At 39.3% G+C, this 15,415-nt stretch overlaps 1 protein-coding gene across 1 annotated transcript; it reads right to left on the bottom strand.

Moving 5' to 3' along the window:
- Positions 1 to 2,531: 2,531 nt before the first annotated feature.
- LOC106870472 (uncharacterized) lies at positions 2,532 to 15,058 on the bottom strand. Its single transcript, XM_014916575.2, has 7 exons — positions 14,214 to 15,058; positions 12,871 to 13,043; positions 11,478 to 11,657; positions 9,692 to 9,755; positions 6,473 to 6,576; positions 4,677 to 4,771; positions 2,532 to 3,955 (listed from the first exon to the last, which is right to left on the bottom strand). Exons 1-7 carry the CDS (start codon positions 14,265 to 14,267, stop codon positions 3,879 to 3,881), a joined length of 747 nt encoding a protein of 248 aa, XP_014772061.1. The 5' UTR covers positions 14,268 to 15,058; the 3' UTR covers positions 2,532 to 3,878.
- Positions 15,059 to 15,415: the final 357 nt, after the last annotated feature.

Genomic DNA, 15,415 nt, shown 5'->3' with positions numbered 1-15,415 from the left:
TCTTTTACTTAAGTGAAAGGGAGCCCATGAGGCATGAATTGAGGGAGATTTGACTATTTCCAGCAAGTTGAGAAAGTATGTAGGGATTCCTCTTTGTATGTTATACACGTCTTAGATTTACACATGCACATGTGTTTATTAAAAACACATGTATTACCTATAAATACATGCTTATATATATATATATATATATATACACACATGTATTGTGTGTATGAGTATTATGTATATATGTATAATACATACATTTATGTGAGAGGATCATAGATATATATGCACTCACCTAGATTTTCTTATAATTGAGGTCTTATCATCATCATCATTTAACACCTGCCTTTCATGCTGGCATGGGTTGGAGAAATCATAGATGCTGTGACAATCATACCTTCCCTAAAATTATTAGCCCTCAATCATAAGAAACAGTTATAAATAAGAACTGAGAGAGGTTGTTTGCTATACTACACCTAAGGAATGCATATATATATATATATATAGAGAGAGAGAGAGAGAGACACACACATATTTAACGTGTTTATATATACCTATACACACACAAATTCTTCAGATTATTTGACAAATAAATGGACAGTAGACACCCTCCAAAAGCATCAATGATTTTACTAATTCCTCATCCCCCACTTCTTTTGGTCAGTTTTAAACTATTTCTAATGAGAGAGAGAGAGAGAGAAGCTATTTTCTGCTGGCAGATGTGTCTATTGTCTCGTCAACCAGCCAACTAATGAGCTGTGGCTTTTAACCTCTCCTTAGATCATCCCCAACACTAAAATCCATTAATGGCCACTGGAATTATTGATCTGATATTAACAAATTCCTGCAGCCATTAGCCATAAAAGATGGTGTCACCAATGGTGAGAATTTGGACGAATGATGGAATAACATTTAAAATATTACATTTCATGATTGGAAACAGTTTTTGGACAATGAACACACACACACAGTGTATAAGTGTAAACAAACATATGGCGTGTGTGTGTGTACAAGTGGGACATCAGGGAAAACTAGGACATCACTACTGCCCATTCAATGCAGTTCTCTCTCCCTCACCTTCATATTGTATTTTTTTGTTTTGTTTGTTCTTTTATTCAATGGATAAAGTGAGAGGGGGAAGGGCTGAGCCCATAACTTTCATAAGGACCCCATGAAGACAAGAGGAGGAAATTATCCTGAAACCTGGTTTCTTTGAAACAATGGATGATTCTGTTAAAGATATTAAGTGACCAGAACACCACCAGGAACAGTCCCTCTGCCAGGCAGCCACATGCTTCCTGTTTACTGACAAAGGGTTTGGTTGACCAGAGGCACCATGAAGTAGGATTGAACCTACAACAAGAAATGTGACTTACCCCATCAGCTGCCCTTCAAATTGTTTTACAGTCAAGAATCCATAGATTTACTTGGCCCGAGAGAAATAGCAGCTAAATTATTTCAAAGTGCATAACTAAACCTGAAAAGAAAGAAGACCATCATCACACTGCTCAAAGTAGTTGTAGAGGTACAACTGGATGGAATGGTCAGAGCTGGGATGTCTTTAATCACAGATGAACTCAATCAGGGTTGACTTGGGGGTCAAACTACAAGAGAGTCTGGTCGACTGATTGACTCACTTCAATCTCTTCCTCACAGATGGCTGCTCGTGCCACCACTCATCCATGCAGTCTGACTCTCCTCTTGCTAACCTCCAAAACCTGCACTAATCACTACAGCCATTCCTGCCACCTCAGGTAGGGCCTCCCTCTGAAATCCCCATCCATAGCAGGCTTTTCATGTTGAAGAACCTTTAAGGGGTTACAGACAGCCCATTCCTCAACACCAAATCAATAAATCCACAAAACTGTAAAAATGACTCTAATTTACCCTTTACATTTCATGATTGTGTTCCCTGTTGAGGTGGAATGGCTAAGTCTACCAACACAGTATTTCAGTCCTGTACTTTCACCTGTAACACCAAATGTCTTCATACCTCACCTCAATTCTTCCTTATAGACCCCTAGATGGCCAATCAACATGCTAGAAGTAACATCAAAGTCCTAAAACCAGTTTCTTGCTTGACTTGTATCTGACTCCCATTGTTCACTTTTCATAAAATTCCAAAATGTTCCATCTTCACTCCACTAGGGCCATTCTCCTCTCCACATAAAATGTGCAAAAACCCACAGGGCCACTGGTACTAACAGTGCCCCTTTTGTTACCCTTCAGCATTGCACCCCAGAGTTAGCTTCTGTCTTTGCAAAACCCTTCAATCTTTCTGACGATATACCCTAATCTTTGGAAGCATTTTCTAGTGACTTCCACCACTCCTCCAAAGAACAAGAATCACAGAACAGAATCTAGTTTCTGACTCACTTCTATCATCTCTAAAATAGCAGAAAGAATTATCACCAATCCCCTCCTTCCACCACTCTGAATTACATGATGGAATCCTCTGTCAAAGACAATGTATGAGTGTCCTGCTATTCTTTGTCTCACCAAACAAGTACAAAAAAAAATAAAGAAGAAAAAAACAAACAACATAAAAAATAAAGAAGTTTATTAGAGTGGTGATTCAATGTCATTTATGAACATGACCTTTGACCTGACAGGGTCAAAAGGTGTCAACCTTGTTAACCCTCACCATCCATTTTCATCACAAGTTGGAGGGTGGAGTGGTACTGACATAAAGAGAGAAAGGAAGGGGGATATTGTGGAGGTGGAGGAACCCCCCCCCCGCGCCCTGAGATGACCAAGGCCATGCTGGTGCAATACCTGTTCATAGATCTGTCTCCTGATAACTTTCAAATTGCCACTGGTAAAGAACAGCATTATTGCTTATAAGGTCCCAGCATGCTGACCATTGATTCACAGCATTTCTAGTGGCAAAAGTGGACAAGGAGTATCTGTAGCTTGAGACAAAACAAACATCACAAAGGATTTGGTTTGAAAAACAAACTTTTCAGTTTTTCTTTTCCCCCACTGTTGCTAACACATATAGATATGCTCACACGTATACATGTGTGTGCATATATATATATATATATATATATATATATATATATGCTCAAACACATACAAACATTCATATCAGTAATTAAAGCAGATTTTATGCCATCATTAATTTGAATCTTGCGTTGCTAGTTTTAATTGATGTTATTATCCAGTCTGTATAGCGAGTATTTCTTCCTTATGCTTGTGTGTGTCTATATATACATATACATATATATATTTATATATACACACACACACACAACATGGCTTCTGCACAGTTTCTGTTGACCATCTCAGACCCCTGGCCAGGGGCAGGGGTATAGAACCATCAAACACAGATGCCCCCCTCCCACCTCCAGAGGTGGCAGAATAAATTACTGAAAGGACAGTGAAAGGTAAAGGGTCAGTAGCATGCTGGTGTCTGGAGGAAAAATATTTCACAAAAAAATGGATGAGGGTCTCTGGAAAGGAGAGAAGTGGACAAATTGTTGGAATCTATTGAAGAACTGGTGTTGAGTGGATACTGGGTAGCTTGGTGACTGGTGTCAGGTGGAATAGAGGAGACACCTAAGTTGTGATCAATATTGGGCACCTGGTTAGGTTGGAGCTTGGTCACTTCCCTCTCGACATCAGTCACATTTTCATGGTTTTAATTCTGCAGAACTTGAGGGTTCCATTCTTGGCAGACAACAAACTCTCTTCCAATGTCTTTATTCTTCTAACTTTGGAAAAGATGGATTATGAAACTTGTCTGACACAACACCAAGATTCTATGTTCAATGTTCACCAAAGATTGGTCTTCTACAAGATTATGGTGTGGTGTTTGGCGTGTTCCTTCCGTGTTGCTGTCTGTGCCAGATATTTGAATATTGAACAGGGATAAAGGTGACTGGCATTCACTGCTTCTTGAAACCCTTCAATATTGGATAGATATTTTCAAAGGCATCGTAAATTTCTTGTCGGACTTTGGCCCCTACACATGGATATAACAAACAGGAACAATATGTTAGAAATAGAAGACAACAGTAACAGGTTTGTATTTTGCTTTAAACACTTAAGAAAATGAAATCTCTTCAATGGGTCCACATCAAAATTTGGTCTGAAGTCTTGTGTGTGTGTGCGCGCTGGATTTACAGAAAGAAGGGGGTGGGGGAGTAAACTGCCTTAGAACAGAGTCAAAGAGAGTTGATAGCAGGAGTACACATAAAGGAGCGAGTTCAAACCTCACAACATGCCACCACACAAAGGGTCACTTTAACTATTAAAATGGTGGAGTATAGAATTACTACATTGCTGTTGTACAGATTAACAGGAGCTGCCCGGGCTTCATGTTCATTTTGGCATGATTTCTACAGCTGGACACCCTTCCCAACATCAACTGTATTTGTATGAAATCAAAGGGATGAGATTGGTGGTAATGATGTGGATTGTATCAGTGTGGAAAGGGACTCCAGAAAGCTGTCTTTCTGTTTGTCCAACAATTGGGTGGGACATGTCAAGTTTAAGAATCAACAACAACTGACTTTTGAAATATGGGTTAGGGTTAATGGTTAAAGATTAAAGTTAATGGTTGATGAATAAAATGATTGAAAAATAATGTTAGGGATTAAAGAATAAACTTGATTGAAAAATAAAGTTAATAACTGAAGATTAATAAAGTGAGATTGCAGATTAATTGAAAGATTTTGTCCTACCTGTTAAGACAACTTTCCCAGACACAAATATTAACAACACAATCCTAGGTTTGACCATTCGGTAAATTAATCCAGGGAATAATTCTGGTTCATAACTGAAAATACAAAACAGATAAAATTCTATCACAAAGTCATCAAAAAAGTGACAACACCCATGCCCCTTTAGGAGTGTTTGAGATGGGTGGGGAAGAGGACACTCCCCTAAAAGTATCCAAGGACCAGGTGATGAATCAAATCTATTCTCCAACACCAAGAATACACCGTTTGGCAAACTTACACACAATTTCAAGTTTCCAAATTTCACTGACTTTGGGAAAAGATATTGATTCAAAGTGTTTTGTTGTGGGATCAAATCTGAGGCCAAGACTTCTTTTACACTCCCAGTCATGGCTGATACCCTCAAAAAGAGTTTAAACAACTGAAGGGTTAAGCAGTTCTACAGATACTGACTCTTTTTCCCTTGTTCTTTATCATTTTATGTCTGCTTTCCTTGCTGGCATGGGTTGGATGGATCCTTGTTGGAGGACACTGTTCCCATAGACAGGTGCTCATAAGGGTCATTTGGCTTGGTTTCTACAACTGGATGCTCTTCTTATCACCAACCACTTTACAGTGTGTACTGAGTGACACCAGCATTAAGGAGCTGTTGAGACAGGAGCAAAAGACAACTCCACCCCACTTTACTCTGATTCTGTCACCAATTCTTCTCTAAACGATTAGGTAGTATTAAAGAATTGGACCAAAAGACTCTGAGCAGGGTTCAATACTATACATTGGTTACTGGAGAAATTAAAATTATCCTCAGATGCCATCTGCACCAGTAAACAATAGCTAAGTTAGTGCTGACAGATTTAACACAAGAATAAACATTAAAATGTTCAAAAGGAAACAATTATGTGCTGAGGAAGCTGTTGAGGTTCACCCTGGCCAAAACTGGTCAAGTTTCCACCTCTCTTCCTCTCTTGTCCATCAGTGCCTGGTGCTCTTCTCTCTCCAAGGTGAAACCTTGAAGACATTGAAAGCCAAACTGTGTTGTTTAGCCCCTGCTCAACTTCAAAGGAGGTAAACTAGGATCAACAGTATTCCAGCCATGACCATCCTGTCTTATAGGAGCCAAGGGAGGGGCTAAATTAGCTAATGTCCCTGTCCTTATTAAAACAGCAGGCTATGATGTGAGGAAGATTTGCATATTTGTAGCAGGATGAGTGACCACTGCATTGTTGGCCAGCAAACAGTGCAGCAGTGTGTAAAGGAGTTATATTAGGGCCCAGGGGGGTGGTGTAGAGGATAGAGGAGTGTCGGATGACGGTAGTGTTAGGAAGGGCAGACAACTATGTGTATAAGTACTACCAACTTTAGTTATGTAACCATGGTAACAGAATATTGCTGGAGATGACAGCAACTTTGCAACATTAATTAGGTCCTCTGCATTAGGGAAGGAGAAGGACCACAAGCTGCTGTCATCACCAGTACCATCAAGGGCTACGAGCTGCAGCAACGTGGGTAGTTAGGGGTCACTGTTAAGTGGACTGAGCAGATATTTGTATATCAGTGTCAGAGATATATAACCACCACCACCACCACCACCACCACCACCGCCATCAGCCTCCACGTCGTTTAACCTGCTAGGAACAGCAGTCAAACTCCCTCAAATCACACCATACAATATTAAGGAAAGGATATATTAAATAATCGAGTGCTACATATATCTATAAGGATGGTCTAGAGTGTGTTTAGCCATGGATGGGCTGGATCTTAGGGTTAGACTTAGGGTTAAGCAAGCTAAAAAATCTCACCTTGAAAATTGTTGATGTGTTAAAACTAAACCTTCAAGACGAATGGGGAACTTGACATCACAACTACCAACCATATTCTGGATCTTAAAGTCAAGGAATTTGGCCTGAGAATAGAAAGAGAATTGGTTAGCACCAGCAATGATTTGATTAAAATGGGTTGAACAGAGTAACAGACACACATGGAATTTTCTAGATATCAACATAAAGGTTTTCTCATTTCAGAATCTGTTAAAGATTTCTGGGAAAAGTAGTTACAAAATTAGAAGTGAAATAGTTTTGAAGATGATTAAAGCCCACATTAATGTACAACAGAAGACATTGAGGAAAGTGGCTAAGTCAATCTTGTCTGTCAACACCCACCATATTTGCCGGATATTGCCCCATCTGATTATCATTTATTCTGCAGTCTTCAAAATCATTTGGACAGAAAAAATATGAATTCTGTAGATGAGGTCAGAATAGTACTGGAGGAGTATTTTTCATCATGGGCAAGTGAATTTTGGAAGAATGGCCTTACAAGTCTACCAGAGAGATGAAAGAGCATTGTAGAAAATAAAGGAGAGAATATTTTACATTAAAAAAGAACTTTGTTTATCATAACTTTGAAAAATAAAAGTATAAAAAAAAACAGCATTATTTATGGATATCATCATGGTGACATTTTGGTTCATGTGTGTGTGTGTGTGTGTGTGTGTGTGTGTGTGAGAGCATCATTTAATGTCCACTTTTCCATACATGCATGGTCAAACGGAGTTTATTTGAAGTAGATTTTCTATAGCCAGCTGCCCCTTCTTGTTGCCAACCCTCACCTGTTTCCAAGCAAGCTAATATTTCTCCATGGTCAGACATGTTCTCACAGCATATTGGAAATGAATGACACTACAGGGACACTCGTTTTACAACTATCATGTCATATTAAGACGAGGAGACACAAACAATTTCTGTCTGCCAAATCCACTCAGAAGGAGCATTGGTCTGCCTGAGACTATTGTAAAAGACACTTGCCCAAAGTACCGTACAGTGGGACTGAATCCAGAACCATGTGGTTAAGAAGCACTTATACACACACACATGGGTGTATATGAGAGCTATGTAAGGCATGAGAGACATCTGAAGAGACATAAAACAATGAGGAATAATACAAGGTTGAACATGTTGATACCATATCTCAATTACCTCCCCTTGATCTGTATCCCTCTCCAGTTTTGATAAAGCCTGGAACTGAAGCAAGGTGCTAAAATGTTCAGAGTCAACATTAATCCTTCAAGGATCAGAGCCAGGCTTACAGCACCGCCACCCCCGTCTCCCAGTTTAAAGGAAGAGGAAAATCTGAAACTTTAAACTTACTCCACATCAATCAAAGAATTTATTATAGTAATAAACTATAGGGTGCAGCACTGTTTCAAACTAGTGGCGTTTTTCTTTCGCTTCTGATATTCAATTGTGGTGCAACGACACTTTTTTAGCTGCAGCTATGATTGTAGAGTTAACAATTTTACTTCACAACTATGAGGTTGTGAGTTCAATGCCACAGCATGGTATCTTGGCAGAATATCTCCTACAGGGGCTTCATGTTGATGATTGTATAGACGGAAACTTGTAACCTACTGTGAAATATATACATCTTCTTTGGCTGTCCATCATCAGTTGATGTTGGTTGTTCTTGTTCAGAAATCATCTTTAGTAGTCTCCTTGAATCTAAGCAACAAGGTCTGCTCATGATTTGCAGCAGCAATGACATCTGCTGCTGCTGGTGAAGGTACTTGATTCAATGGAGAAGTGATGCCTCTCGTGTATTCATTTGTATTCTCTCCAATGTATCTCAAATGGCTGGAATTACACGAGCTTCAGTGACTGATACCATTTATCGCACTGCAAGGCCTTCTCCTCTGTTCCTAATCTTGAGGCTGGTGGATGATGGTGACATAAGAAGCAGCCGTACCAGTGCACTCTATAAAGTGGTTGGCATTAGGAAGGGCTGCCAGCCGTAGAAACCCTGCCAAGACAGAGATGGGGCCCGACAGGCCTTCAGCTGGCCAGCATGGGAAGCGGACGCTAAATGACGATGATGTTCCTATGCACCTGACACATTATACATTAATACTTAATGTGTGTACCTTTAATTTTGGATAGACACCAGGTGTGACAAAGTCACTGCCTGTTACAGATGTAACACAACCACTTGCTGGCCAACCTCGCTGGTTTATAAACTGTTGCAGTCACACCAGATCTCAGTTCTCTCCCATAAATGGTAAACTTGATCTGGCCTTCATAGACATGTAACACCATCATCTGGAGACCTTTAGCATAGTCCATTCTATTGTATAGGGGTGTTCTGCTAACTGAGGATAACAGTTACCTAACCATCAATATAACCTGCCTTTAGCATAGTCCACTTTGTTGTACAGGGGTGTTAGACTTGAGGGTAAGAGCATCATCCAGCCAACCTTGGCCTCCTTCAGCAGAGTCTATACTGTTGTAATCTTTTCTAGGCCAGATCTCCATGGGGAGATATCCCATCAGTTGTTTAGTCTTCAGCCCCCACCATGTATGGAAATCCTCTAAAAAATCTGAAAATAATTATTACCCACAATTCACTGAACAATTAAACATCATCTCAGTAAATTAATTAACTACCTGTATTTCTACTTCTGTGTTCTACTAGAGTGGCATGGTCTCCCTTGTCATTGTGCCAACATATCAAACTTGTTATTTAACAAACAAACCTCCACTGCAATGGCCTCGACTTCCTTCAACTCACCCTCATCGCCCCCACCCCCGTTCTTTCTGCATTACCACTCAAATTAGATTCATCTTCTCCACATTACTCGCACAACACTTTGGGCATTATTCCCTGTTTCAGGTTTAGTAAATTAGAAATTCATCAATAAATCATTCAAAATTCCTTTCTCACCTCCTACACAAAGGAAACAACAATCTCTTCGACAAATCACACCCTGACAAAATGCAGTTAATTACCTTAGACTGTAGTTCTGTTCAATAATAGCTCTGAATACAAGAAATGTTAAGAATAAATACAAGCCAGCATTTTGTCTGCTGCACTAATAATTCTTCCCATTCCCTACACTAATTATAAATATAATGATGATGATGATGATGAAAGCAACATGAAGCTTAAACCAATTGATTTCTAGTTTTGTCATAAAGAATAAAACTGTGAAACTAATCCGAGACTAATTTTTTTGAAAAAATACTCACAGGAAATCCAAGTTTCTGGACAATTCTTGCATATTTTCGTGCTGCTAATTTAGCCATATCTTCACTGAAACAAAAAAATAAATACATAAATGCAATTCTTGGAAATAGTAAAAAAGAGTTAAGATATTTACAAGTTCGGAAAATTAAAATATTTCAACATTTTTGTAATTCTCCATTCTTACCTGAATTAAAGTTTTAAAAGTGTAGAATTAACTTTAGTGCCAGGAATGGCTGTATGGTTAAGAAATTTGCCTTCCAACCACATGGTTTCAGGCACTTTGAGCAAGTATCTTCTAATGTAAAACTGAGCTACCCCTTGGCCAATCAATGGAATTTCGTAAACTTGAACTGGCTGTATATATCTATGGCATTCAATTTCTACAGAAACGGATTAAATTGCAGAAACATGTCTGGAGAAAGAAAAAGGTCTTACAAATGCACAATCATTTTATCTTTAAACAGCTGCAGACATGGCTGTTGTAGTTCACAAGGTTTAGGGTTCATTTCATCAGCCTCTAACATCCATTGTCCATGCTGGCATGGGTTGGACGGTTTGACCAGGGTTGGCAAGCTGCACTGAGCTCCAGTCTGATTTGGCATGGTTTCTACAAATGGATACCCTTCCTAACACCAACCACTCTGAGAGCGTAATGGGTGCTTTTATGTGCCACCGGGAGTAAAATGTAAGAAGTGAAAACTGAAGAACCACATTGTGTGTGATCATCAATTAACGTCCATTTTGCAGGCTGACATGGGTTGGGAAGCCTGAGGATTGCACCAAGCTCCACTGTCTTCTTTGGCATGGTTTCTATGGAAGGTTGCCCTTCCTAATGCAAGCCACCTTACAGAGTTCTGTGTGCTTTTTACATGGCACCAACACCAGAGGTCACTAAGTAAATTGCAAACCAACACAATTGAGAGGAAGTAGTATTGAAGGAGGTGGCTTTATGCCAGGTGATTAGAAGTTAAAATATGATAGGACAGAAATAAGGCCTCACCGAGGCAATGACTAGTGACTGAGACCTTTGGAAATATGCTGTGCTTGAGAAGACCCGGCAAGACAAGTGAGACCATAACCCGTGGCCTTTACCAGAGGTGTAGCCAGCCCACTTATGCATACCTCTCCTTCATTGGACACTAAACTCTGCTTGCAAAGACCTGTTGGGGCAAGTGAAATCGAAACTGAACCAAATTCAATGACTGGCACCCGTGCCAGTGGAGTGCTAACAGCACCTCCGGGCGGGATCACTGCTAGAGCATCAGTCTGGCTTCTGTGCCAGTGGCACGTAAAAAGCATCATTTGAGTATGATCGTTACCAGTGTTGCCTTACTGGCACTCGTGCCGGTGGCATGTGAACAAAACATTCGAGCGAGGTCGTTGCCAGTATCGCTGGACTGACTCCTGTGCAGGTGGTACGTAAAAAACACCATTGGAGCGTGGCCGTTGCCAGTACTGCAATGCGAAATTAATCAGAACTACCATTCATAACAATTAAGTTGTGACAAGAGAAAAACAGTTTGGAAACCAATATTTTAATTAGTTTGGACTGCAAGGGAGACAACTATGGACATATTTCAGTCTTATTAGACCATCTTAGTAAGAAAGCAACTTTCTATATTTGAAATATTGATGAGAGAACTACTGATTAGAAATAATTAAGAAGTTACATAGCATAAATTGTACACAAGTATTGAGTAAATTTAACATATTTTCTAAAATATGCTCATTTTTTATATTTATTGCTAAATAAGATAAGCAAAACACAGCAATTATTGTTATTGCTACCTTTTAGCACCGGTGCAGACCATTTTGCCTGAACTAAAGATAAGAGCTGTTGTTCTTGGATCTCGTATTCGCATAATCACAGCAGCAAACCGTTTTGGGTTATACTCAGCATTCCTGGCATGTAATGCTATCTTTTTCAGGTCCAACTTACAACTGAGGTTCACTGTACATACAATATTTCTGAAAATATACATAAACACCCATATAAACAGTATACATACATATATAGGTACACATACAAACCAATAAGAAATCAATGAAATAGAAAAGGACAATTCAATAACATCATGAGCAAAACTGAAATTTGTTAATAATAATAATAATAATAATAATAATGGTATCTAATTTTGGCACAATTTCAGTGAGGGGATAATTCGATTACATTGACCCCAGTGTTGCATGGGTACGTATCAACCCTGAAAGAACGAAAGACAAAAATCGACCCTGGTAGCATTTGAACTCAGAATGTTAAGTTGGAAGAAATGCCCAGTACAGTAACAATTCTGCCAGCTCTTCGTCTTTCGAATAATAATGCAGAAATGTCAATGACAATTAATGATGCTATAGAAAATCAGAGAAAAAGTATTGTCTGTAGGAAATAATTTAAGAGGGTGGATGTGTGGTGGTCAAAATAAACCAAGTTTATCATAAGCAGATGTACTAATTACTGGGGCCTGCATTAGTGTCACTACATCCCCCACAAGAAAATCTTTTTCTTAATCAACAACCAGAAAAACCAAAACATTCAATCACATTTGGTTTTTTTAAAATCACATTTATCGAAGCCATTAGACATCAGACCAGCTTCCATATCTGATTCCATTGTGTGGAACCAGATCTTTTACATTAGCCTTGATTCAACTGGTTTTAAGAAAGTTTGCTGTAAGAAAAAATAAAGAAAAAAAAAAGCTGTTTTCTTAAAATGGTAACTTCATCAACTAACTTAGCAATTAAAGAAAGGTAATTTCTTTAAAATGAGTTATCTAGTTTACAGTTTGCTTGTGTACCTCCTTTGATAAATGTTTCCATGCAAGCAACCCATTACAATGGTTTATACAGTAGAAACTAGCAGAGGAAATGAGAAATTAGTGGATGATTTGAGCTATGTTTACCAAATATTAAAAAAAAAAAAAAAATTTTCCTAATGCTAGCCACTTGTGACCGAGAGTACAATATCCCACTCCACCCTGGAACACAAGCTGAGCATGCCCACCTGTTGCTGCCTCAGACTTCACCCCTTCTAAGTGGACTGGGGTAATGATGAAATGAAGTATTCTACTCAAGAACCCTAATGTGCCATCTGGTCTGGGAATGGATGCCTGTCGAATCAGTAGAGCAGGTGTGGTGAGAATGTGAGAGAGTGAAGATTATGACATTGAAGACAAGAACTCACTGTAATTGAGGTGTTATGCCTGATCCTTCTGATGTTGGTGTAGCAGGAGTCATTGGTGTCATAGGGGCCCCAGTGGCTGATGTTGGCTGTGGGTAAACACTGGAATTAGATCCTGGCATCACTGGTGATGACCCAATCGAAGATAAATTAAAAGCAGGGGACACCATCGGACTCTGGAAAAGAAACTTCACTTTTATTTGAGGATAGAAACAAATAACATGACTGACTGTAGGAGAGAGAGAGAGAGAGATTTCAAGTGTATTTTATGGGTGTGAATTGACAATGTTGGATGGTGGGAGTGAGAAACACAAAGGCCATTTCTGAACCGGAAGCGAAGAACTGTCTCCTTTGACACTCTTGTCTGTCTGCTTGTGCCCTCATCTTTTGTCTCCATGTAGTGCTGCAGCGTGCTACACGTTCCATGTATGACACACCCCACTCACTAGAAATAACAGTCAAATATATCTCTTTCGAATTCCACCCTCCTGTGTTTTATCAAACACGGAAGGACACAACAGATATTGTAATGTGATATGAAATGTGTGATAAGACAGGATGGTCACATCTGGAACGCATTGGCTATGATTCTGTTTAATTAACAAGCACACCACCAGCAACAGCTAAGAGGAAGTTTCTAACTGGTCGCGTGATCTACCAGAAATAGTAGCTAAATCTCAACTTACATGACGCCATCTTACAAATTGGAAGGTCACGTTGGATAATGTTGCCACAGATGGTATGGTCACGGAGGGAACGCCTTTGACCACAGGTCAACTGACCATCGTCGTTAATACATGTATACACACACACACATACATAGATTTATATATACATACATGTGTGTATATATCGATAACATTGAATCAGTGTCAATGAGGCTGCTGTGACCGATGCTGGTAGAGGGGTCCCAGGACAATAAGAGTCCGATATCAGCGACCAATGCTTGCTATAACAAATGCTGAGGGCTACGCAATTATTTTATATGAAGACATACTCAATGATTCTTTAGATTCTGGGTCCATGGACGATAATTATTAACACTCCAAACTGGCAACATTTACGGAGAATTTTTCACCATGAAGCATTGAAGGCAGCGTGTTAACTAAAACCTGCATTTCCTTATAAACTGGACCCCTCTCACAAAAGTGTCGAGGATAAATGATACAGTTAAAAGACTCTTATATTAAAATAAATTTAATAACAATATGAGGCTATGTAGAATTGTATAGGCAACAGAAGGGTATAGAATGAGGTAGTAAAAACAAAACGGAATTTTAAACCCGGGTTTAAAATATTGAAGTAAATAAATAGAACAGCTGAGAGAGAAATGCAAAGGAGTTTACCTGTAACTGAGGTGTGAGTCCCGTAGTAAAGTAGTGAGTATTTAATGGATCCATTATTGGTGATGGTCACGGCTGGATTTATAATAATTCAGAAAGAGTAGAAGTCGGTTAGGGGAGGAAGGGTTGTTAGGGTTTCAAGAAATTGGAAAGAGGAATTATTTGGAGGGAGAAATTGAAATTTCGGCGGTAAATTAGATTATAATGGAAGGAGGGTGAAGTGTGAGGTTCTCGAAGGGTTATGTACAGTGCCCCATGGTGGGATCACAGTGTCAGTAGGGAAGGTCTCTAATGGAAGGTCGCTGGAAATAAAAAAGAATCGAAGAAAAACGACAGGAAGGACTTCATTGTTTGAGGGTCACACGTGCTGCATGCTGGGTAATAGCGATATAACTGTTCTCTTTTCACTGGAGAGTTCCAATAAATGTTACTCTTCTGTCGAGTTGATGGTGGTGGGGTTGTAACATCCTGTTCTGTGCTTACCTGCTAGAAATAACAGTAAAATCTCCTTCAAATTACAGCCCAATCGTCGTCTTAGGCGAAGAAGAATTCAGACAACGTTGTTTCTCATATACAAACGGTCATGATTGGAACGTCTCAATTATAGAACCGTGCTAACACAGGAGAAACTGAAACAAGTCGGTCGTGTGTGCGCGTGTTTATGTGTACGCTTGTATATGAGCATCTCCGTCAGACAAGTGAAGTTGTTTGTTTCCAACCTTCCGTGAAAAGCATGTCTAGCCATGGGAAATAGGTGAGAATTGGAAACAGGAGCGGGTATCCAAACAGGAGATAATCTGCCTCAACTGATTCCGTCTGACCCATGCAAAAGTGGACATTGACGATCATCTCATTAGAGTTATCTCCCTTGTTTTTTAGATTTTAAACATCTCTTGTGGGAGTTTGTGCGTACCTATTGCAACGATAATCTCAGTAAATGGAAGTTTTTCATGTCATATTACATATATAAGAGTTTTACCATATTTGCATTTGTTTCTTCATTTTTTGGAAGTAGGAATGTAACACTATTAAGTAGCCAAGAGAGAAGCATACTAAGTTGTTGCAAAAACATTGTTGTAAAGTTTTGTTATCAGATCATGGCTCTCTGGGAAGGCATTCAACCAGAAGTTAGGAATTTTATCCTTGCCTGGAGACTTCCATTTGCTTGACTTCCTGAGAGCAGATCTTACATACTCTGCCTTGAT

This window comes from Octopus bimaculoides, chromosome 14 (genome assembly GCF_001194135.2).
Source record: "Octopus bimaculoides isolate UCB-OBI-ISO-001 chromosome 14, ASM119413v2, whole genome shotgun sequence".
Lineage (NCBI taxonomy): Eukaryota > Metazoa > Mollusca > Cephalopoda > Octopoda > Octopodidae > Octopus > Octopus bimaculoides.
The sequence above is the reverse complement of the archived record's forward strand: the minus strand, read 5'-3'. Positions and strand labels throughout refer to the sequence as shown.

What these genes read in the sequence shown, in the direction of transcription:
- LOC106870472 (XM_014916575.2), bottom strand. Translation starts at nt 14,267, where the DNA reads ATGGATCCATTAAATACTCACTACTTTACTACGGGACTCACACCTCAG. An exon ending in GTCTGCACCGGTGCTAAAAG is followed by an intron (nt 9,756 to 11,477) that starts GTAGCAATAACA and finishes TTTTTGTTTCAG; the next exon opens with TGAAGATATGGCTAAATTAG. An exon ending in ACACATCAACAATTTTCAAG is followed by an intron (nt 4,772 to 6,472) that starts GTGAGATTTTTT and finishes TTGTATTTTCAG; the next exon opens with TTATGAACCAGAATTATTCC.